The following is a 24349-nucleotide window of genomic DNA, read 5'->3' as shown; positions in this document are numbered from 1 at the left end:
AACTTTGGGAAACAGTGGCCAAAAGATTCCCAAGCCCTCTGTTGAGGTGGTGCTTCAGGGCACTTATGAGCTGCAAGCAGGACCCTCTTGGCCCATGAAAGAGCTGGGGCTATGCTGGGATGGCTCTGGGGAGCAGGCTTTTATCACCAACATCCCAACCACCCAGGCCCCAGGCCCACACTTTGTGGGTATCTGCAAAAGACCACACCCCAGACAGGTGTCAAGAGTCTACTTTTTATTTTAACAAACAGCATGTTCCTTTGCTTAATGGCTCTATTGATTTGCTCTACTTAAGATTGTTCTCAGTCATTTTATTTTCGTTTTTTTTCCTTTAAAAAAAGGGGGAAGGGGAACAAATGACGAAACCTGATGTTCGTTTCCCCACCTCTTTCTTTACAGAACAAGTTTCAAAAGCTGGATTCAAGAAGACCTTTATGTAAGCTTGGTTTTTAGGCGACATTGAAACACTGGGGGTGGGGAGCATCTAAGCTAAAAAAAACAACACAAGAAAACACAACAAGGTAATGAAGAAGGCGCCTGTGGGGAAGCCCCCCGCCCCCCATCTGGTATCCAACTCTTCTTCTGAGAAGACTTGCTCACCCCAGGGGGTTCACTGGCCTGCAAGAACCAAGCAAGGCACCCAAAAGGCGGGAGGAGGAGGAGGAGGGAAGAGGAAGTGCTTTGTTCAGAAAGTCTTCCCGGGGATCCTTTCCACTTTCTAAAAATATAAAAATCTTCTTCTGCAACCTGTTTCAAAAGCCCAAAATTCAAAGGCAAGGTGACCCTGTACAGATTAACCTTCTCTTTTTTATTTTTAAAAAGAACAGTTCTATGTTACTGATTAAAAGTTCTGGAGGGGAAGGGTAGAGGGGAAAGGGGGAGAGGGTGGGTGGCGAGAAGGCACAGAGGGCAGGACCTAGATCTAAGGGGAGACGCTTGGATTATTAAGTGCCACTTTGATTGGCTGGTTTTCACCGCTGCTGAAGGAAGTGTGGGGAGAAGAAAGAGATGTTTGAAAGCATCAGGAGCAAGAGACAAAGATGGCCTTGCGCTTCTCAAGCAAGCATGTGGGATCCCCACCCCCTTGTGCCCTGCCACTCCGGAAGGAGAGAGGGTTACTTTTTGGCTCTCAGGGACTTGCGCATGGTGGTCTTGCTCTTCTTGGCCGAGGGCTTCAGGTCCTTCCTTGCGCTGGCGGCTGAGGAGGGCTTCTTGGGGGCAGAGAGAGTCTTGAGGGCTGGGCGGGGCGGCGGAGCAGCTGGCTTGGCTTTTTTGGCCTTGGGGGTCTTGACCTTGGGAGGGGGGGCTTTGGCCTTCCCACGGCGGGCCACAGGGGCTTTGCGGGGCTTGGGCTTGGCCTCCCGCCGCTTTGCCAGTGGGGGGGCCCTGTTCCGGGCCTTCGGTGGGGGCCGCTTCTGCATTCTGTCAAGGAAAGGAAAAGCTCTCAGGGCGGGCCCTGCAAGCCCAGAGGCAACCCCAGCCCCTGCCTCTTCACAGCAGGCCAGGTGACCCAGGAGAGCTGCCACGACTGTTAAAACTTCCTGGATCCAAAAGCGCCCCCCCCCCCACAGATACCTTTTCCTTGGAGGGGGCTCTTCCTCCTCTGACTCTTCCTCTGACTCTTCCTCTGACTCTTCCTCTTCATCCTCCTCGGACTCTTCCTCTTTCTGTTTCTCCGGAAACAGGACACCGGGGCTGCAGGGGAGAAAGAAGGAAAAAACCCCAAGAGGAAATAATCAACCCCCCCAGCCTCACCAGGCGGGAAAGTGGGAGCTCAATGGGAGCAAAAGGGGCAGGATCCTCCTCACCCCCATACCTGTAGCCACCCAAGGCTTTAGAACAGGGTGGGGGGAACTTTGGCCTGCTGGGGGGGTCCAGTTTTGCCCACAAAGTTACTTCCCCCAAACCAGGCCCACCTGTCAATCATCTGATGTCAGCTGGTAGCCAGGGAGAAGTGGGAATCAATCCTGCTGAAAGGTTGCTTCATCAGGGGGCCACCACCTATCAGTCACCTGACACCAGATGATTGGTGGTTGTGGGCCTGCGGGGTGGGAGATGAAACGATCTGGCCCCACCAATCAAAGAAGCTCCCACTCCTGCTGTTAAAGAGAGTCAGCTGGAGGACGGGGTGTGTGTGTAAGAATAAGGTTGACTCGAGTATTTGAAGCGCTTCCTTAACTGCCCCCCCTCACCTTGCCCTGTCCCTGCCTTGCACCTTGGAATCTCAGGTGCTTCCTCCTAAGGCAGAGGCTGCTGCCCCCCAGCCCCATTACCTGGGATAGTAGGGGAAACACAGCTGGTAGGTGCCACTGAAGCCCTTCCCGGAAATCTGCTCCATCCAGCCGTACTTCTCACACTTCTGCAGGGTCCTCTTCAGTAGGTGGACTATGGGGTGGGAGGGGGATAGCATCAGGAGGGACACCAGCCTCTTGAGCTTAGCACCCCCCCCCAACAACAACCCCCACACTTCCCTGCCATGGAATGACCTCTTTTGCAAGCCCCGTTACTTGGGATTCTGACAAAGAGGCCAATTTTGAGCCGCCTCTGTGCTCAGGGGTTGGGGAGGGGTTTGAGAGTTCAGGTCAAAGTCCCAAGGCTGGACCTCGGAGCATCCCAGCCTCTTCTCTTCCCAAGAAGCAGATTCCCTCCCCCTGCGCTGCATGGCTGCCAGAGCAGCTGGAAAACTTGCCTTTATCTACCCATCAACAGTTTATGCTAAATGGCTCCCCACTCCATCCCTGCTCCTCCCTCCTTTTTTTTTTTGAGGTGGGTACCTTTGACTTGAACCTGCACCCAGCACCTTCTCCCTCATCTCTGGGTAAAGGAAAACACACACACACACACACTTTGCAAAGTGGGTGATGGGGCAGGAGAGCATCTTAAAATGCTGTTCCCAAAGGGAACAAAAATCAGATTCCAAATTGCCTCCCTCTAAGCCCTTTCAAAACATAGGTCAAAATTGGGCCCCAAAGCCTTTGTCTTTGTCTCTGTCTCTCTCTCTCTCTGCTCCCCTATATTTGCAGTGAGTTTTCTGAGCCAAGCGGAGGGGCTTTTGCTTCAACCACTGCCCCCGCCCCAAGATGCCTGAGGCAGGGCGGAAAAAGCACTCTGGCTTTGTGTTGAAGGAGGAAATAATCCAGGCACAGGCTGTGAGATATGAACAGCAGCCCACGGACTTCTCCTTGTGGCGGACAGAACAGGCTGCCTTGAAAGAGCAGCTACAAGGGAGCCCCTGTGGAGAACTGGAGGGTGGTGGCTTCCATTAAGCCCTGTGCCCTTGCCAAGGCTCAGTGTCTTTTCAAGAGCAGGTACTCTTCTGGAACACAAACACACACACACACACACACGGCATGCACACACTTTCTCCCAGCAGGGCTCCTGCAAAGATCTGAGAGGGGGAACCTGGGCTGTAAGGGGAAACTATGGAAGAAGGGAGGGAGGGTCGTGCAGGCATTTCATTTGCCAAGGCTCTGCTACTGCAATGTAACCCCTGTCCTGGTTGCTCTTTTAAGCCCTCACCCTAAACCCACTTAACCTCCAAGGCTCTTCTCTGTAGATATAAATGACCTTTGTGGCAGAAACCAGGGGCCCCAGTAATCCAAGCACCACCCACCTTTCCTACACCTGACAACAGGTGGCGATGGCTGGTTGCCACTCTTGTCTTTTCCTATTTCTATAAATCTGGGCGCCCCATAAAGAGGAAATACACTGGAGGGGGTTGGACTAGATGACCCCCAGGGTGCCTTCCAACTGTACGAGTCTGCGATCTACACATTAGCCCCAAAGTTAGGGGCTTGTAGCCTGCACCCACACCAATGAAACGTGTCAGACTCCTTCCCACCCCTGCCGCACCCCATGGCTGGGCCCTGCTGGTATTCACTTTGGCCAGTGTAGGGCCCTCCCAGGTGGCAGGGGGATTATTTAGCTGCGATCCTTCCATTGCAGGGGGCTGGACCAGATCATCCTTGGGGGGGGGGTCCCTTCCAATTCTATGACTCTGCCTGCCTGCGCCTGTGGAATTAGCTCTCTCCCCTCTGTGCCTCCTTACCTTGGAAGCTGGAGTTTGACCCTGGGTGATTCTCCAGAACATATCTCTTCAGAGCAGTGGTGGAGCAGGTCTTGGGCTCATTCATGGCCGCAATGGCAGAGAGGATGGCATCTTCCATCAGGCTCCCACCCAGAAGGGGCTTCTCCGCAGATTTCTTCAGCTGAAACAGACAGTTGTTACGGTAACCCCCAGCCGAAACCAGACGCAGCCCCCTAAGCTGCTTGCTCTTGACAGGCCAAAGGAGGAGGGGAGCCAAGTTAAGGGGAACTGGGCTGCTCCCCCCAACACACCTGGAATGTCCCAGAAGCTCCTTTCCCTGTGATCTGCTCCAACTGGCCCTTCTCCACTGCTCTCTGCAGAGCATTCTTCAGCAACTGGGGTCTGTGGGAGGGAAGAAAAGGAGTTTTAAGGCCACGATTGGCAGAAAGAGCGACAAAGAGCACACAGTCCTTTTTTTTTTTTTAACATACTTTTTATTAATTTTACAAAATACAAAAAAACAAAAAAACGGTACATACTTAAACCCCTTTTCCACCTCCTTCCTACCCACCCACATGGGTCCTCCCCTGCCACAGAAGTATCCCATGTTTGTGAACAGTCAGAAATGGTCCATTTTATGCTTGGATTTCTGTCCTCCTCCCCCTCCCCTGACCCCAAAGCCCCCCCCTGCCACCAGGGAGCTCCAGCAAACCAGGGCAGTACGCAGGAGGACATCCATCCAACCATCTATTGTTATACCAAAAAAAGAGAAAAATAGAAATAGGAAAAAAAGGGGAAAAAGAAAGGGCGAAGAAAAAAAAGAAAAAGAAAAAAACAATACAAAACAGAAAAATTTTTCTTGCATTCATAGTTGAAAAACCATATTTTATGGGCTTCCCCTCCCCCCCTTCCCCGGTTTTCATCCCTTTTTTATCATCTGCAACAGTTTCTTACTTTATAAAAATACACCTTTGTATCTTATACAACTTATAAATCAATTGTTAACATTTTCATCTAATATTCAAATCACTGAAAATTCAAACTCCCATTTTCTCTTCCCGTGCCTAATTTTTTTTTCTCCCTCTATAAGCCTCCATATTTTCACATTTTCCAAAATCCATTCACTTTTAAAACTATAACTATTCTCAATTTAACCTTACATCCCCGATTACCGGCTCCACCCCCCCCAATCCAGCAAATTCCAAAATCAGCAGACCAGTTATAAACCTGTTAATCCATCCTTATAATCACAACATCACTTTCCCTTCACCCCACCCCCTGTTTACAGTCTCTTGCCATCCAGGTCACCATACAGGACCCCTGAATTTCTTCTCTTCTCTGCATATTTTTTCCTTCTTCCCTGTGGGCGTTCTGGAGTTCCAATAATACCAATCGTGCCCCCCTCAAAGGCAGGGCACTCCATCCAACTTTTTGTAGAGTAGAGTCATCATTTTTTTCATGGTGTGTTTCATTTTGTGTTGAATCATCACAGTCCTCATCTTCATCTTTTCCTTCCCCATCATTGTCATTCTCACATTGCTCTTTTTCAGTGTCAAAAGCTTCATCTCCTAGAAAATCATATTCCGCCATCACCTCCTGAAATTTCTGCTGTAACTCCTGTCGTCGTGTCTCCTCTTGACATAACTCTATTCTTGTTTCCCACATTAAGGTCAAAACAGACCGCTGGAACTCAGGGGAACACTTTTTTGTTGACATATTTCAGTCCTGCCAAGGTCAAAACTTATCACGTGGGGTGGAATATGATCACAGTTTATTTTCTCGACTCCATTTTAACAAGCTGGCTGCATTCTTCAAGTCTTGTTAACAATAAAGTTCGAACTCACATTTCACAAGCACTTAAGCCAAAAAAGAAATTCCACAAAGTCCAGAAATACAAAGTGAAGTAAAAATTGACTTATAAATCCTGATCAACTCACTGAATTGCCTAGGCTGCCGGCTCCCGAGGGAAAGAAAGGTTTTTCTTAGGCTTTACCTCATTGCTGCAGGGCAGTCATAAACCACAGTCTCTCTCCCCTTTTCACCCTGCATCAAAGGGGATATTCTCTTTGATGCCTTTGAGGGATCCTTTTGAATTACAAATCTTCTGTTTATGGCTTCGGGTTTCTATTTACTGTCTCTTTGTTGCCGTGGGGGGGGGGTGGCTTCCTCTTTTCTCCCCTCTCTCCCAGACCAAATTGTTTTATAATCCAAATCGTGAGGTTACTTACAGTCTTTTCCAATCGTTTTATTTTCGGAAGAATCCAGCGCTCTCCGCCTTCGGCTTGAAGCTTCTCCCTGCTAGAATAACGTTGCCGCTCAAAATGGCCCCCGCGACTTCTACCCTCCTCGCTCCAGAGCTCTTATTAGAGCTAACCGAAGAGTTGGGGAGTCCGGATTGGGTCTGTGCCGAGCGAATTGCCCTCGGGACGCCCTTCCCGAGGTTCTAAGGGGCGCAGCGTTGCTCTCGCTGCCCTCCCCACTCCTAGCAGAGACGGGCCGTCTCGGAGACGAGACGAAACCCCGCCGATCGACGCTGGCGCTGAACCCGGAAGCCCAAAGAGCACACAGTCCTTATCTCCCAACAGCAGGGAGACCCTACGGAAAAGAGGGAGGATGATTGAAACAGCCTCCCAGGAGGAAGAGTGGTGCTTCTTTCCTGGGCCCGAGGCTGACACAAAGCCCTCCTGGGTGGCCCTTCCTTGAAGTGGAGGAGATTCTGCTCCCTCGCGGGATGCAGAATGGCTTGTTCTGTCCACAGGCTGTGAACTGGAGCTCAAAACCCTCGCATAGACTGCCTGCTCTCCTTTTCTGCCACACCCCTCCCTTTTCTTCTTTTAAAAATCCAAAAACATTTGGAATAAACCTAGAAGAGTTTAAGAGTTCCTTTTTTTGCAGGGAGGAGGATCACAGGAGCAGTGGGATGAAACTAATTTTGAACAGGAGTGGAAGCTGCCTTCTACCAGGCCTGGCTGTTTGCCCACTGAGCTCAGAATTGAGCTTTCTTTACAGCTCAGTGGTGGAGCACCTGCCTTTCGTGCAGGGAGCCCCAGGTTCAGTCGCCACTGAGCTGTAAAGAAAGCCATTTCCTCTGCTCTGGCTACAATGGCAGGACACTCTGAACATACTCAGGAACACCCCATAGGTACATGACTCAGGTGAGAACATCAGTTCGTACCCAAAGTTAGTCCTACTTGAGTAGATGCAACTGATGGACATGGCTTAGTTCCTCTCATTGAAATGGGTCCACTTCTGTGAACATGGTACCACCCATGTTCCCAACAGGGAATAATCCTTTGCTGCCAATGCCAAGTTGGAAGTTGTTGAAGAGTTGTGCCCTGCCACTTGCTGCCACAGAGGGCAAAGCCTAAAGCAAGAAGTCCCGGCTGGTTGGCCAGCCAGTGCCGCCTTCCTGCCCTCCCCCTTCCAGCCCTACCTGATGTCCACCTTCAGCTTCGGGTAATACTGGGATACGTATTTCTTGATCAAGCTATAGGATGCCTCTTTTGGCTCGCAGAGACGTGTAAAGGCCAGCGGGAGGATGTCTTCCAGCTTCACCTGCTGCTCTGGGCCGGACGCCGAAGAAGAGCTCCGCTGTGGAGGAGAGAGGTCGGAAGCAAAGCAAGTGTTCATTTCTTCCCAATACATTCTTAGCCCCATTTTCTACAGGTTCTGTTTACAAAGCAATTGTCTGTGCTAATCATCACGTCCACATCACATGTTTAAAGCACATCCCACTCCCCGGCAAAGAATCCCAGGAACTGTAGTTTACCCCCACAAAGCTACTTTTCCCACAACCCTTAAACTACAGTTCCCATAATTCATTGGTGGAAAGTCATGTGCTTTAAATGTATGTGGCAAATGTGGCTTTTATCTCAAAGATTATGTACGTTTACTGTAATCCTTTGCCATCAACAGACATGGGAAAGGGTCGGCCACTAGTTCTTCAAGTGCTTCCACGCACTGTGGAACATATGCCTTCTTCAGAGCTCTTGAAGGGATACAAGACCTGATCCAGACAGGTCTGGAACCCTCCTTGTTAGTTCCTTCAGAGAATGGAGGATTTCAACTGTGCACACAAATTACGAGCTTTGCTACCTCAACTCCTAAACCTCCCCCAGGCCCCTCAGCATTACCTTCCGATCCCTGGATTTGGGGGCTGTTTTCCCTGAGTTCGGGGCCACCACAAAGCTCCCAGAGGCTCCTTTTCCTTTCACCTGGCATGGAGAAAGAGGGGTCCAGTTCAGGCACCAGGCAAACATTCCCTAGGAGGAAAGGCTGGGAAAGCTTCCCTATGCCATGCTGGCAGATGCTTTCCTCAGGCCTACTGTAAATTGGTTTTAGTGGTACATTTAATGCCTTTGTTCCCTGCCCCTGAATTCTCCTTGGGACTGAGTGTTGGACAAAACAAATGCATTTCCTTCTCTTAGCTTCTAAGATGCTACTTTAAACCACATCAGGGCACTGTTTCTCTAGTAATCTATCCAACATTTTTGTAGTCTCTTTATCTAAGTTAACTTTGCCCCTAAAAGCTCAGCCATTTTGTTTCTCTCTCCCAACTTGTTCTGACAAGGTGTCTGCCATTTCTCTCTTTAGCTCTGCTCATCCTATTAAAAAAATAGTTTTTGCCAAGACAAAGCTGCTTTCCACTCCCATCGTTCTGCCCAGACACTGAGGTCCAGCGCCGAGAGCCTTCTGGTGGTTCCCTTGCTGCGAGAAGCCAAGTTACAGGGAACCAGATAGAGGGCCTTCTCGGTAGTGGCACCTGCCCTGTGGAATGCCCTCCCACCAGATGTCAAAGAGAAAACTTTTAGAAGACATCTGAAGGCAGCACTGTTTAGGGAAGCTTTTAATGTTTAACAGCCTGCTGCTGCTGCTGCTGCTGCTGCTGCTGTTGTTGTTGTTGTTATCCTACATGAATAAAGCCTTTGAATTCTGGAAAATGTAAGTGATTGTTTCAGTCTTAACACACCCAATCTGCAAGCTCACCTAATGCTGGGCAGGCTAGAAAGAAATAAGCAAGCAAAAGAACCCTTGACCCACACCCAACTCACCTGCCGAATGACCCCTCGCTCTAGCTCCCTCTTGAGGACCTGCTTGAGGAGGTAGCCTCTCCTCTCCAGCTCCAGTGAAGGGTACTTATGGATGATGTACTTCCGGATGGCCACAACTGACGCCCCGCCTTTTTGATAGCACGCCTGGAAGGAGAGGAGGCACCTGTGACTAGGCTTACTCTATGCCATTTGCTAGGAAAAATCACAAGCAGAGAGAGCCCTGCTTGTGGGCTTCCCACTGAGGTGTCTGCTGGGTATAGTGAGAACAGGAGGATGGCCTGATCTGGCTGTATCTTTCGTCCACAGTTTCAAGACGGGGTGCTTCATAACCCTACCTGGAGCGACTAGGGGGTCAACCATCTAGCTCAGGGTTGCCAGGTAGACTAGCAGGAGCTTTTCACTTGCAAGATTCTCCCAGAACAACTAGCAAAGCCCAGGCTGCTCATGGCTTGAGGCATTCTCCCTTCCTGACTCAAATCAGGGTGCTCTCATAACCATATGCTGCCTTCCTAAGGTGTGTGCATGTGTGCATTCCCCACAGCTCCATGTGATGGTGGCAGATTTCTGACAGCATCCCAAACAAAACCCTCTATAAAGACATTTTAAGCCTGGAGGATTTCCTATAGGAAACTGGGAGGTCCAACTGGCAGGTGTCCACAGCAGAGCTGTGCGCTTTGAGCTGGGAGGGCAGGGGCGTTTGCGCTGGTGCTGACGGAGAGAGCTATTATTATCAATGATTTATTAATCGCCTTCTAAACAATCCGTTTCAAGGCAACCTATGCGGTAAAAACACAGAAACAGCAAATACGTTTAAACCGGCGGTGCAACTGGCACTCTATTCCTGGGGAGTGAAAGGTGACAAAAAACACCACATACCTGGGGGCGGGGAAGAGGAAAGAGAAAAGAGAAAGGAAGAGCAGCAACCCACAAGAAGCCCACCCTTTGTGCTCACCTTGATTGCCTCAATCAAAATGGCATCCATCTTGGGGCGAGAGGAAGCCGAAATATGCGTCTGCTTCTGTGCTCTGGCTAGCTGGCTGGCAGAGAGGGTGGCCCAGGCAGGGATGGTCTTCTTGACTTTCTTCTTCTCCTCTTTGACTTGATCCTTCTCCCTTTACACACACAAAGGGGGAGACTCAAAACTCATGCAGGAATCCCAGAAGCCCAAAGACATTTCCTGCAGCTCAGGGGAGCTCTGATTTCACAGAAAAGCAGAGAGCTGGAATCAGAAGAACTGGGCAACCGAATGTTGGAAGTGGCCTCATACAAAGCCACTTCCACTTACCGCAGCACTGCCTTCCCCAAATTGTCAGGGAAGGATGGCAGCTCAGAGGTTGAGCACCTGCTTGGCATGCAGAAGGCCCCAGGTTCAATCCCTGGCTGCATCTCCAGGTAGGGTTGGCAGAGACATTGGCATAGCCTTTGCCCCCAGGTATGGACTGCCCCCACCCCTTACTCCTTTTTGGCTTCCTCAGCAGGCTTTGCCTCTCCTTCCTTTTCCTCCACTTCGGGCTCCTTGGGTGGCTCTGCCTCATTGGGTGCGGCTGGTGGAGTTTCATTCTCTTGCTCCTCTACAGTCGAAGCAGATTCCTCTGAGCTGACATCAGGATCTGAGAGGGAAGAGGAAGAAGAGGGCCATGTGAAGTTACAGGCAAAGGACAAAACGCACCCACACCCACTGCAGTTGGGAAAACAGGCCCTGCCCGAGGGATGCCACAATGGGACAGATCAACCTTGCCTCCTTCTGCTATGTCTCCTGACTGAAGTGACTGCTCACAAGCCGGCAGGATGGCAAAAGCAATCAGCTGGTAGCCAGAGGCAGACGTGGGGGTTGCCCACTGGTGGGCTATTGGGAACCATAGGTGGTTCCTTTTTGGGGTACTTTTCAGCCTCCTTCACTTACAAGCTGATGAGTTGGAGGGCAGCCACTGGCTCAATCGGCAACTGAGGCTCAGTTTCCATCCCCAATACTCTGCAGGGTGGGTGTGGTGGTGAGGGCAGGCTATAGTTCAAGGGCTGAGCCCATGTTTTGCCTGTACAAGGTGGTCTTCTTGGTGGTACGGCCATGGGGGAATACCTAGTTGGCAGTGAGCCCGGTTGGCAGGGCCTTGCTGGGGACAGTTCTCACCCCTTGTGGAACGCTCTTCCTAGTGACATATGCCTGTTTGTGCTATTACTGAGCCCGGCTCTCACTGGGGAGGGCGGGGTATAAATAAAATTTATTCTTATTTTCTTCTTCTTCTTCTTATTATTATTATTATTTACTGTATTTACTTATTTCCAGGAGGAAATATAAAAACATCCCTGTTTGCCCAGGCTTTGGATGGCTGAAAGATAATGTTTCAGGCAACTCTGAGCTCACTGGCTGGGGGAACACTTTTCAAAACTGTTTTTAAGAACACTTCTCAAAGGAAAAAAAGGAAAGGAAAAAAAGAACCATTTTTAATTTAATAAAATTCGTACACCTCTTGATTGTGAAAACAAGGAAACTCAAACCAGTTTACAAAAAAAGTTCCTATTTTTCTTATTAGGAAGGGTGGGATGCAAACTGAAATAATAAATGCTATTAAAAATAACATAATGCATCTCAAACAGCAAACTTTCCAAACTCCCACCTGAACCTCTCTGTGTGTCTCATACACAGACATCCCCAAGGGTCAACTTATAAAGCAGCGATGGTTTTCTGGCTGAAAGGACAAGGCCGCATGCGAATCAGCCCTACCGCCACCACTTGACCACAGACCAAGGAGGACAACAGGTGGGAGTGGGTGTCTTTACCTGGCTTGGCCTCCTCCCCTTCAGCAGGTTTGCTTTTGGGAGGAGTTTCCCGAGCAGAAGAATTCACGGCCCGGCGGATGGGCATGGTGGCGTCTTCAGCCGTCTGGAAGGGAAACAGTGGCGAGAGCGTCACAAGGAGAGCCCAGGAGGTGTGGAGTGGGCTGGGGCAGGGGGAAGGCTCCAGAGGGAACTAGGGACACCCAGAAGGAAGCCAACATCACCCCACCATGTATTCCACCTAAGACGGAGGCAACTGCGCTCAGGCTCCTTAGGAGGCAGCTGGCTCCAACTTCCTGTTTCCATCAGAACTTTTGAGCATCACAGGATGTATATACATTTTAATACATATATATTGCTTCTGTTCAGAACAAGAAGAGCAAAGGGACCCAGCGAGGGAGGTCTCAGGGGAAGCAGGGGAAGGCAGGGGAAAGGGAAGGGGAGTGTTGGAGGCAGCCCCAACCAAGATTCCTAGAAGCAGCAGGGGAAGGAAGAGTAGAGCAGCCCTCGCAGGGGCCAGTCCAAGGGCGAGCGTGGGGAAGGGTCAGCCCCTACCTCACTCAACTTGTCCGGGGGGGCTCCCGTTAAGAGTGGAAGCGCCTTACGGTGTGCGGGATCAGCTTCGGGCAGATCAGTCGCCATTTTAAATTAATGTATAGCCCCAACGTGAGGGTAACACTTTGGAGCCCCAGGTTTTAACCTCAAGGGGAGAGGACTTCCTAACACAGACAACCTGAAGTGCAGAAAAGATTTGGTGTGAAGGTTAACAACGAAACAAGAACAAAGGCAACTTCATCTACATCCCTATCGCGCTACTGAGCAGTCAAAGCAAAAGAAAACAACAAATGAAGCAGTTGCAGAGGAGGAGGCCAGGAAGCCCACTTTTGCTGGTGGTCCAATGGAGAAGCTGGAAGCTCCCGTCAGAAACCCCTGCAGGCGGGAAATGGGTTTTCCTTGCACAGATTGAGGGCGGGGTGAGGGAATGTCCTCCTCCTCCTCCAAGGCCCCTTGCCCAACACCCAACAGACCAAGGGTGGAAGTGGAGGCCCCACGGTAGGCTACCCAAGCAGAATGCAACCTGTTGGCATATTGTGGGTGGAAACGTCCCCCTCCAGCCCCAAGATCTTATTCTACATGTGAGACATTTAAAGACAATCCCACATCATTCATCACCAGAGGCCTGAAGTGCCCAGCCGACCAGCTTCCACCCATTTTTACAGCAAAGCAGCTCATTGCCCTCACCTTCACCGGCTTATTTTTAAATGTCCCAAACCTCCAGGCAGCAGATTGTTTAAAAACAATCCCACCAGCCACCCCCTAACAAACAAGGAGCTGCAGCAACAGACCCACACAGCTCCATGGCAGGGACAGCAGGGGGGGGAAACGAATTTGGAGTTTCAGCCCCCACTTCTGTTTCTTAAAGCAGATGAAATGTGACAATAAGGGGAAAACAACTTCTCAAACACCCCCCCCCCCCCCGCACTGTAATACAGCTGAAAGTGGGTGGGTAGAATCCTCATTTTTCAGAATTACAACTTTTTTGGGGGGTGAGAGGAAAAAAATTAAACTGCCTGGAGCACAAATCAGTCTCATCCCCTCCCCCCCTAACTATTTGAGGTGTGGGAAGGATGTGGGTCGGACGAGGGCAAGACCTGCAAGGCTGCAACTTTAATAAATAAAAAAAATCACCATCAGGTTAAAATGCAGGAAATGAAAAACAGCATGGGGAGGTTCTAGGCCCACTGCAAGGCAAATTCCCTACATTCCTTCTGGGCTTAGGCCCCACCAACAAGAAAGGTTTTAGTCCTCTCTAGAGGGGGGGGGGAGGGAGCCTTGATGGAGCGACTGGGAATACAGGAGCAGAGGGGGGGGGGAAGGCAAATGCAGGAAGACCACCTTAGATTTATCTCCCAAAGGGCACAATGCCCTGCAATCTTTCTGAATGTTTACTTCTGCCAGAAGAGACTGGAGAGAGAGAGACTGGGACATCTGGGTGACTGTGGGACACCTCTGGCTCTTTGAGCCCAGGCATGGCAGGGCACAGGACCCCTTGGCTGGCATAGTCCTGTGTGTGGATTTGCAAAATGTACTTTCTTCCCCTCCTCCAAAAGACCCAGAAAAAAACTTAATTTTTACTTTAAAAAACAACCCAGATAGCCTGAGACAGCCAACATGTGTGCATTATTCCTGGTATGAAGTGAAGTAACCTCTTCACCCAGGCTAGCAACTACCACCCCCTACAAAACACTCCTCTTCAGGGTGAGACCCCGTAAATTTCAAACCTTTGATTAATCAAATGCAAGTCGCCCCTCACCCATTCTACTTTTCTAAAGAATACCGAAAGTGAGGATGATGTTCAGGAGCAAGTTTCATACATTTCTGTGGGACAAAAGGCGTTGATTTTGCTGGTGCTTTAATGCACTTTTTTTTTAAAAAAAGAGCCGCCCCTCCAGAGAGCCGTCATGTTTGAATCTCGCAAAGCTTTGTCTGTCTCTGCACAAGGCTGGTTTCAAAGCGCAGAAGCTGCTAACAGGGTTTTCCCCCTGGGAGATTAAAACTGCTGTTGCACCAGACCCCCTAAGCACAGCGTGAAAGGATTTTCTTCTACTTACAGCAAGTCTACTCAGAGGAAAGTCTACCTGAATTCAAATAGCATGTACATTCAAGTAAATACATTAATGACTGCAACGCTGCATACCTTTTTTAATCTGCAAAGCTGTAGTAGATGCTAACAACAGTGTGGTTATGGTGGTTAGAGTGTTGGTTTAGGACAGGCATAGGCAACCTTGGCTCTCCAGATGTTTTGGAACTACAACTCCCATGATCCCTAGCTAACAGGGCCAGTGGTCAGGGATCGTGGGAGCTGTAGTTCCAAAACATCTGGAGAGCCAAGGTTGCCTATGCCTGGTTTAGGATCAGGGAGGTCCAGATGCAAATCTCCCCTCAGCCACAAAGCTCCCTGGGCAAGCAAGGGACAGTTGCCTAACTCTCTCTTAGCATCACCTACCTCACAGGTGGCAAAACCTTCAGGCCATGGAAAGGATCTGTTTGTCCCCGTATGTGCTAGAGTTCTCACACAGCTCTGAGTGCGACTGAGCACCTTCCCTGTGTGGAAGGTCACACTGCAGGTGCATTTCAAACCACATGCATTTTTCTAAGCAGGCAAAAGAGAGAATCATACAGAAGACTCCAAAGGCACAGATTTAGCTAGAAGCTTTTACATCACAAGTCATGTAGGGTATTTATGACGCCAACATTTCTAACTAAAACTAGGTGGCAAAACTACAATTGTTCCGGGAGACTTTCAGCACCTACCCAATACTCTGATCATATATCCCAGTCCTCCAGATGTATTGGTCTACAACTCCCACCATCCCCAGCATCATACAGCTGTGCTGGTAGGGGGCCGATGGAAGCTGCAGTTCAAAACACCTGTAGGGCACCAGGTTGGGGAAAAGTGATGGAATCATTATTTTGCACTTATAAACCACCTACTGTACAAACGTCCAGGACAATTTGCTACTGCATCCCTTATAGCTGTGCCCCACAGATGTAGATTAGGGGGTGGAATAAGGTTGAGAGACTTGCCTAAGGCCACCTAAACAGTTCATAGCAGAGGCAGGATTTGCACTGGGGCAACCCAGTTGGCAGTTCAGCCACTGAGATGCTACACTCTGCCACTTCTCAAAAGAGGTTAAAAGCGTTTCCAGGAAGAATGTCAGTCCCTAAATCAACACGACTCTATACTTTCCTGATGAAGCACACCTACAGGAAAACACCTTCCTGTGGCCCAAGCTAACTTCAGTTGGAAATTCTGTGCTGGATTAAAATAGTCCACATGGACAGCATTCCTCCTCTTCTTCCTTGGGACAGGCCTCCTGGTATCTCTGACACTGCTTGCAGGGTGGGGGAGAGATGCCTCTGTGTGCGTCTTTCCTGCTGAATCCAAAATGAAGCAGCTGGTCGAGATGAAAGAATTTTGCACTGGAACCTTAAGGAATCATCGCTTGTGGATTCTGCTATAGGCAAGACAGAGATCAGAGACCACAATGGAATTGCCACAATATATTGAGCCAGGCCTCTGGGTCCATCTAGCTCAGTGTTGTCTACACAGACTGGCAGCGGGGTTTCAGGGAGCATCACTAAAGATGCCGTCAGGGACTGAACGCTGATATTCTGCTTGCAAAGCAGATGCTCTTCCACTGTGCTACAACACTTCCCTAATTAAGATCCAAGTATAGCAGCCTAGATTTTAGCTTTTCTACCAGAAACTTGGGGGGTAGAAGCAGCTCTTGCCTGCGTCAGCCATTAGCCCCAAAAGCAGGTGGTGGGAGGCTGGAGGTGGAAGGAGCTACATAACCACACCTAGAATGTTATTCTGGAGTTGCTACCTCCACCTGATAAAAGTTTTCAAGATTCTTATTTGTCTTGCCCACCATCTTTGTAGTTTCCACTTCACCACCCTCGGATCTACTGCTCCCTTATGTAACTCCCCCATTCCTCCATTGTTGCCCCTTATGCCCAGAGCACCTTACCAAACACCTGCACAGCATCATCTCTGCTCTATTTCATCCTGCAAAGCCTTCCTCAACACCCACCTCCTGGCATGACCCATAGCTCTTACCCCTCCTTGAAAGTAAACCAGGGCAATGGGCTGTGTGGAGGCCCTCCAGATGTTGTTGGGACTCCAACACCCATCAGCAACGATCAGGTATCCTGGGCCCACCAACCCCTGAAGCCCCTGACCCACATTATTGGACCAAACAGAGCACAGCTGCCCTTCCTCTATTTACTGCTGCCTCCCCTTTTCCTTGTGTGTCTCCTGTTCAGCATGATGCCTTCCTCAGATGCCCAGCAGCCCCAGCAGCATACAAATATGCTGGCTGGGTCTGATGGAAGTTGTAGTCAAAAAGCTCTGGAGAACACCAGGTTCCCCCTGGATTTAATAATAGATTACATTCATACAGAAGTTGCCAATGTGGTGCCCTCCAGATCTCACTGGGGTCCCCAATTCCCATCAGATAGCATGCTGGGAGTTGTAGTCCAGGGCACCACATTGGCTGCCAGTGGAGGCTAGTCCATTAGAGGAAAAGGAGCACTGTCCTCTGCCAGTCCCCACCTTCCTCCTTACTTACATCCAGCTCCGTGGAATGGCTGTGCCTATCAGTTTTCCCTCCTCGCCGTCGTCTCAATGCTGCTCTTGTGGAACTCAACAGGGAGATGAATGGGTACAAAACTAGAATTAAGTTACCTCTGTAATTGGCTATGGTGCCGCCTACTGCTGGGCCTTCCCCCTCCTTTCCTCCCAGCAGCCTGAAAAGCCACTGCTGTCGGCTCCCTTGGAATGACAAGCATTTCAAACTAGGGGGACCAGGCTTTTTTTTGTAAAGTGCGATATAAGCACCGGCGAGGCGGCATACGCGGCTGCACATCGAAAAAGCTCACCCTGCTCAAAGGCTCCTGGGAGCTGCAGTTTGCTAAGGATGCTGGGGATTATTGTAGCTCCGTGTGGGCAAGCAAACTTTGGGCGTGGGGAACGTGCTTCAGCTGCCACCTAAGACAGGTAAGCAAGGAGGAGAGAGGCTGGAGGAGTCCGTCTTCCGCGCCAGCCGGCCAGCCTGTCACTTAGCCAGCCATGGAAACGGACCTTTCCGGGTCGGTGTGTGTCGCTTCCTGCCCCTCGTTTCTCTCTGCGCAGCAGCAGTGGCGGCGAAGAGGAGGATGCGCAGGGGCTGCTCCGTAGGTCCAGTCCGAGGGCCGCTGCCAAGGTGTGCGATGAGCCCCGAGCTCCTCCCCTCCAGACCAGAGGGGCTGGCGCAGCAGCCGCGGCCACCTCCATCCAGGCCCCACGGAATGAGCCTTCCAGGGAACCGGGGCCGCCCCGCCCCCCTGCCCGGCGTGCGGCACCGAGACCAGCGCAGGCCTCCCGATGCCAAAAGCGTCACACGCAAAAAATAAAATAAAATAAAGCTTTATGCAAATCGGAGCGCGGGCCCAACGCGTGAACTTTGACCCCGCCCCCTCTCCCCGCCCGCTCGCCACTCACCGGCTTCAGGGCCTCCTCCTCTCCCCGCACACACCTCTCTCTCTCTTGGCGCGCGAGGCACAAAGCGGCGGCAGCGGCGGCCCCTTCAGCGACAGTAGCAAGAAGCGGCGGCGGCGACAGCGGCGGCGGAACCGGAGGGGACGCTGGGGGTTCGGCGGTGGGCAGGAAGAGGCGGGGCTTATCGGGCTGGAGCAACCAATAGCCGGCGGCGAGCGCCTTTCGAACGCGCGGCGGCGGCCAACCAGCGTCTCCGACACGCGCGTGCGCCGCGCCGCCACTCCCGTTCGTGTTTTCTTTCCCCCTCCCTTCCCTTTTCGAATAAACAAAAACGCAGCCCGGCTTTGAACAAGGAGGAAGGGCGCATGCGCGCTTTTGCGGCTGGGAGGAGGGGGAAGGGGCCGAAGCGACCTTCTTTTGGCGGGAAAAAGTGTGATTTCCCCGCCCCTCTCAGGCGACTGCGCTATGTCTCGTGGCCAGCCACACCCCCCACTCCTGAGAAAGCCTCGTTCACATAGGAATTTTGTACATGCTCAGGAGGCGGCGACTCTCACTTATCTCCAGAGCTCGCTGTTCCAAGTGGAACGAATCCCCGGCAACCAGGGATTCCTTCGTGAGGGGCAGCAATCTTGACATGCTCAGAATCTCATCCGGTCTGGTGATTTAAAGAAGCGGGTGGGAAGGAGTATATAGAAAGAATATACTGTACGGTACTTTTTTTAATTCTCAAGAACAATGAGCTGGTTTGTGCCTAGAAGAACTCGGGCCAGAGAAGAAGGCCCGAGGTCCAAAGGCTGGCTCTCTGCACATGCCCAGGAGATAACCAGGAGCCCATCGAAAGCAGGCGCAGAGAGGACATCTGAACTCCGTAACTGCGCTCTCATTTATATGGACAAGGCTTCTGTAAAGACTGAGGGTTAATAAGGGGGACAGGCTCATCATCTTTGCTTGACACTTAATAAGAGAAGACCTGTTGTCGCGAAGCAGGAAGAAAGCAAAAACAATGGTTTTCTGTGGCAGAAGACAAGCTCCTTATAGATGTTCCAAAGAGACACCTGCCACATGAAATGGGGGGGGGGGGAACCAAGGATTTTATAGAGCGGGCTTAACGGTAGTTCCCAGTGCTTGTGGTTCCTTAGTTGTAAGTAAAAAGCAAGCCCATTCATTACCAACTCATATTCACCCCCTGGAACAACAGCCCTGCAAAGTAAGCCACTGTCTTCACTGTCATAGCCAGACATATAATTTGGTCTCTGCTCCTGCCTCTGCCCAGGAATGGCATGCAGGAGAACAAGCAGGACTCTGGGTCTTGCAACACATTATGCAAAGGAATGCCCCTCCCCACAAATATGAGTGTGAGCATATGCAGTGTTTTTAATGAAAAATGAGACCATTAGAAGGCCTCTTGTTCCTGCAAACTGGTTAAGTCACAGCCAGGCTCCTATGGTGGAGTAAGCAAACAGTGCATGAAAGGCGATATTTTGACATCCTCAAATGACAGCAGGCACTAAATATATAAAACTGCAACCTTTTCTTTTTGAATGAATTCAAGGCCCTGCCAAGTCTCTGCATCCTATTTCCTTTCCGCTGGACCAACCAAATGTAGAGAGCCCATGAACAAGGCAGAAAGGCAGCTATCCTCCCTTTTTGGACGAGGCCATCCAGGTGCCTCCAACACCCCACATGAACAGGGCAGGAGTATGCTCAAGCCAAGCTGGAACTAAGGTACACTGCACCTGAAAGTGGAGGTTCCATTTTTTGCTCACAGCTGCTGGTGGAACCATCTCAATACCACAGGTACTACCTTGCTGGGATTGGTTGTAATGCAGAAAACCTTGTTTTGGAAGTCTGGGATAAGATGAGAGACCCTCTCCAAACGCCTACCAGCACCTTGCAAGCTATTCTCCGACATTTAATATATACCCTGTTTCCCCCAAAATAAGACATACCCATAAAATAAGCCGTAGCAGGATTTCTAAGCATTTGTGCAATAAGCCATACCCTGAAAATAAGACATAGTGATAGGCACAGTTGGAGGGCGCCAAGGAAGAGGAAAGTCTGGACGCGTAATAAAAAATAAGACATCCCCTGAAAATAAGCCATAGTGTGTCTTCTTGAGGAAAAATAAATATAAGACAGTGTCTTATTTTTGGGGAAACGGTTTGTTTAAACATTTCTAACCTCCTGCACTGAAAGATGCAAGATGGGGTTTCATCAATCTGAAAAAGAGCCACTACCACACATATATTATTTGGCAGAATTAAGGAGTAAAACCACCCCATGGGCAGCAGAATCCCATCTTAATCTGTTGACTGACTGAGCCATGGCCATTAAAAGCAAGCCCTTCCATATGCAATGAGGCAATTTTTAGTGATGTTCTCTCCTGAAGCTGCTATTAGTGTTTCCCAGGTTTTATTGTAGATTTCTATGATTGTTAACAGAGAGGAAGGGCAAAATATATGTTTCGATAAATTAATAACACTGAATTGTGCTGGATTGGGCCAAAGGGGGCCAATCTATTCCACCATCTTGTTCCATCAGGGGCCAACCAGAGGCCCCAAAAGAGAAGCCCACATGCAGGACCTGGGTGCAAAAGCAGCACTCTCCTCCCCTGTCCTCCCCCGTGACTTGGTTTCAAAGCCAATGGCCACTGACTTAATTAAAATAATCCTCTGGTAAAGCCATACGAGTTGGTGGCCATCATTACATTTTGTGGCAGTAAGTTCCATAGTTTAATTATTTCTTTTCGTCTGTCGTGAATCTTCCAACAGTCAGCTCCACTGGATGCCTCTTTTTTGGTTCTACTATTATGAGGGAGGAAAAACTCTTCTCTCCACCCCATGCATACTTTTATACCCCTCTATAATTTTCCCCTTACAATTTTTCTACACTTAAAAAAAGCCCGAAATTTTGCAGCTTTCCCTCACACAGGAATTGCTCCAGCCCCTGGATCTTCCTGCACCTTCTCCAACAGTACAATGGCCTTGGGTTCTTCCTAGTCCTACTCAAGAGTTGACCATTGAAGTTTATGGGCGTGGCCAATTTAGGGTCATTCATTTCAGTGGGTTTGCTCTGAGCAGGACTTAAGCTGGATCCAACCGATTTGATAAACAAACAAATCGGCATTAATAAGGCTTCCCCCCACCCAACACCACTATTTTCCAGCTTCTGCTCAAGATGGCACATGCCATTTTCACTATTCAAGTGGGTGATCTTGGGCCAGTTGTTCACTCTCAGCCTAACCCACCTCACAGGACTGCTGTGATGTACACCACGTGGAGGAAAAGTGAGATAAAAATGAAATCAACCAATCACTCTCCGGCCAAAGGCAGCAAATGGTAAGCCCAGAAATTTGGCAAAAGCTTAGTGCAGTTTGGGGCAGACCCCTTGTAAAGAGGGGACTATATCCAATGCTATTTCCTCTCCTGAGCAGGCCCATTTATTTCAACCGGTCTGCTCTAACCTACTATACTTGGAAACCATCTATGACTTTTGTTAGCCGAACAGGAATTGCCAATTTCTGCTTTACTTCCCGAGTGCTTTAATGTTGCTGAAACTGCAAAAGCTGTGGGGACTCTTCCTCAACCCACCCTGCTTTCATGCAGAAATGCCACCTGCCTGCTTCATCAGAAAGGTTGGAGGAACTGGAAGATGATCTTAAAGTAAGGTTACCAGACATCGTTTCCCGGGGACAGTCACCGGATTTACAAATCAGTCCCCGTACAAAATCCATTGAAGTTGAAAAGTGTCCCCGGATTCATTGAAAAAAATCTGGTAACCTTATCTTAAAGTGTAGGATTGGGGGACTGCACTACCCCCATCACCCCTGACCTGTGAGTCTGCTGGGAGCTTTGAGTCTAGCAACATCACCTGTAAGGCTACTGGTTCCCCATCCCTGTTCAAACTCAAGGAGGATCAATTCTGCCTGCTCCCAGCAAGATTTGTAAAGGAAGCAGCTTCAACCTTCATGATAACAGAAGGCTGGAATTAGTGAAGCATGTTAGGCAAGGTGAGATTATTTTGGTGTCCGCACACACGCATAGAAGCCCATTGTTTATGATGGCTCCGTTGACATCAGTACTTTTCATAAAACCATTATTTTTAAAAAGGACTCAAACCTTCCTGACTCAAAGCTGCTCTCTTTCTCTTCCAATACACACAGAATTCATTGTTGCTAAGCTAAACCAAAACCCAGATTAATACCAAGGTCAGTTGGTATTAATAACTTTGGGGCTGTAATTTTGCATGTTCTGCTCACTTCTCTATCAGTACTCCCATTTCTTCAGACCTGCTTCCTTCAGCTGTAAAATGCTAAAAACCAAACAGTGGAGCTACAGGAGGCTGTGCCATTTTAACTGAAGCAAACTGTGCCACTTCTAAAACACCCAAACTGTTCAATAGCTCTAAGTGTTTGAATGTGGCTATGGCTTAATTAAAATCCTTTCGGAGCAGCAGCTGCCACCACCACCACAAGCGGCTTCTACATTTTTAGCTTCTTGCAATTAGGTGCCTGCCAACCTCCAGGAGTTGAAAGGAGAAAACGATACAAAATGCTCTCTCTCACACACACCATGGACTCGGGTTGCCTGAAGGCAACAGTGTGGGAATCCTCAAGAAAGTGCTGTGGAAGACAAAAATCCCTGTAGGTGCCAGAATAGTGAAATTAGCAAATGTCTGTGACTCTTGTAGGCCCTGCTGAAAGCCTGTGCACCTGTACCCCACCACTTTAAATGCCCTGACTTCACCCCAGGGCTTTGCAAGTCTTGGCCTGGAAATCTAACTTTTTTAGGCTTACTGATTATGAGGAAGCAGCCCTTCTCAAAATACACACAATAGTTCCAACTAAAAGTGTATTCATTTCTGTTCATAGGTCTTGTGCTTCTGTGGAATGGGTTAAGAACTAGGGCACAGTGCTTCAGGTGTACGGTCAGACTGCTGGCAAAATGTGAAGTTTGCCCATGATATCCAACCAGTGTTAATTATTTTCCAGATCCACAGATAGGAAATGAACGCCACACAGCATGCAGAAATAAAAAAGCAAGGGTAACATATTCAGTAATGTTGGGCTTGAGTGCACCATCTCTTCCAAGAAAGGAAGGAAGGAAGGAAGGAAGAATATGTATCTTAGTTCTCCTTGCATCTTGCATACAAAGGAAAAGTTCACTCATTGTAACCAGATGGCACAATTTTGTAGTCTCAAAATGTAGTGCAAAATGACATCTACCCTTCCAATTTGGCACCAACAGTGTAGATAGTAGTCTGTTACACCTGTTCCCCTTACCTCTGTGGTAGAAAAGTAAACACGTAAACACACACACACACAAACAATAACCCCACCCTCCAATCATGGCTACTAAGACTTTTGAGATTATATCATGGTTGCAAAGTTCTAAGCCTAGGACTCTCCGGCTAATTTACTTTTAGTCAGACTTTGAACTTGAACCTTTCGTCGCTGTTGCAAACTTTCAACTGGCTGTTATTGCAATTGCTGATAGAGCTTCATAAAGGGAAATTTCAACCCAAGTAATCTGAGTGAGGAAGTGACCGAGTTCCACACAGCTTGCTTTATGATAGCGAACAGAGAGAAAGAACGTTATTACAGGCATTTTTGTTACTGGAGTCACCTCTGGACTACGATGACTAGGCACTCCCTTGAATAATGAACAGGTTAAACAATTCCCTTTCAAAGGAAACGAGTGTGGACCCACTTACTTATCTCCACTGACTTTGCCATAAGAACACTGACCAATGCCAGGCAGGGACAAGGTTGGCAACCTTACTGGAATAAATAATGTGCTAGTGGGACTGGCACCTGCTTGCTCAGAGAAAACCAGGCCTTCATTTCTAACAATGCCGTGAACAGTAACAGGGACCCTGCAAAGCTTGCAGTGAAAAAGACAAAAACTCTACTCCAGGCACCCCCAAACTTCGGCCCTCCAGATGTTTTGGACTACAATTCCAATCATCCCTGACCACTGGTCCTGTTAGCTAGGGATCATGGGAGTTGTAGGCCAAAAAACATCTGGAGGGCCGCAGTTTGGGGATGCCTGCTCTACTCCTTTTCTGTTACTATTAGTTTCACCAGCAAACAATTTGAATCACACCTATTTTCCATACAGAAGATGTAACAATGCTTCTTTATGCCGCTGCTGCAATAGGATTTTCATCTTATGGAAAGGTGAGCGGCCTTGACCCAGTCACTCCTTGGCTGAAGAAGGCAGGGTCAGGAGCAGAGCTCAGTGTTCCTGTGCCAGGTTTTTTTTAAAAAAAAATTAAGAGGGGAAAATACACAGTGAGAAGGTCCTCTGTAGCCAACCCAAGGAAGAAGGCTCTTGAAATGCACCCCCTCAGCCTGATTTGCCTTGAAGCATGATCAGAGTAAAGCCTGCTCCTGCAGAAGTCTCCCCAGCAACACTTAAGCAGTTTTCAGTTTCTGGTGATCACATGTAAACA

At 49.3% G+C, this 24349-nt stretch overlaps 1 protein-coding gene across 2 annotated transcripts; it reads right to left on the bottom strand.

Moving 5' to 3' along the window:
• Nucleotides 1-220: 220 nt before the first annotated feature.
• On the bottom strand, nucleotides 221-18060 carry HP1BP3 (heterochromatin protein 1 binding protein 3). Of its 2 annotated transcripts, XM_035119304.2 has the most exons (13): nucleotides 17900-18024; nucleotides 12409-12586; nucleotides 11857-11959; nucleotides 10535-10688; nucleotides 10031-10190; nucleotides 9079-9222; nucleotides 8161-8241; nucleotides 7461-7618; nucleotides 4339-4429; nucleotides 4049-4208; nucleotides 2274-2385; nucleotides 1576-1695; nucleotides 221-1422 (listed from the first exon to the last, which is right to left on the bottom strand). In XM_035119304.2, the coding sequence occupies exons 2-13, from the start codon at nucleotides 12493-12495 to the stop codon at nucleotides 1116-1118; spliced, it is 1677 nt and encodes a 558-aa protein (XP_034975195.1). In that variant the 5' UTR covers nucleotides 12496-12586; nucleotides 17900-18024; the 3' UTR covers nucleotides 221-1115. The 2 variants fall into 2 exon arrangements, with proteins under 2 accessions (XP_034975195.1, XP_034975199.1); XM_035119308.2 differs by lacking the exon at nucleotides 12409-12586 and having other exon boundaries at nucleotides 17900-18060.
• Between the last annotated feature and the right edge of the window lie 6289 nt (nucleotides 18061-24349).

This window comes from Zootoca vivipara, chromosome 6 (genome assembly GCF_963506605.1).
Source record: "Zootoca vivipara chromosome 6, rZooViv1.1, whole genome shotgun sequence".
NCBI lineage: Eukaryota > Metazoa > Chordata > Lepidosauria > Squamata > Lacertidae > Zootoca > Zootoca vivipara.
Note: the sequence above shows the minus strand (reverse complement) of the source record. Positions and strands in the feature narration are given on the sequence as shown.

What these genes read in the sequence shown, in the direction of transcription:
- HP1BP3 (XM_035119304.2), bottom strand. Translation starts at nt 12,495, where the DNA reads ATGGCGACTGATCTGCCCGAAGCTGATCCCGCACACCGTAAGGCGCTT. An exon ending in AGGGGAGGAGGCCAAGCCAG is followed by an intron (nt 10,689 to 11,856) that starts GTAAAGACACCC and finishes CTTCCCTCTCAG; the next exon opens with ATCCTGATGTCAGCTCAGAG. An exon ending in TTTTGATTGAGGCAATCAAG is followed by an intron (nt 9,223 to 10,030) that starts GTGAGCACAAAG and finishes CTCTCCTTCCAG; the next exon opens with GCGTGCTATCAAAAAGGCGG.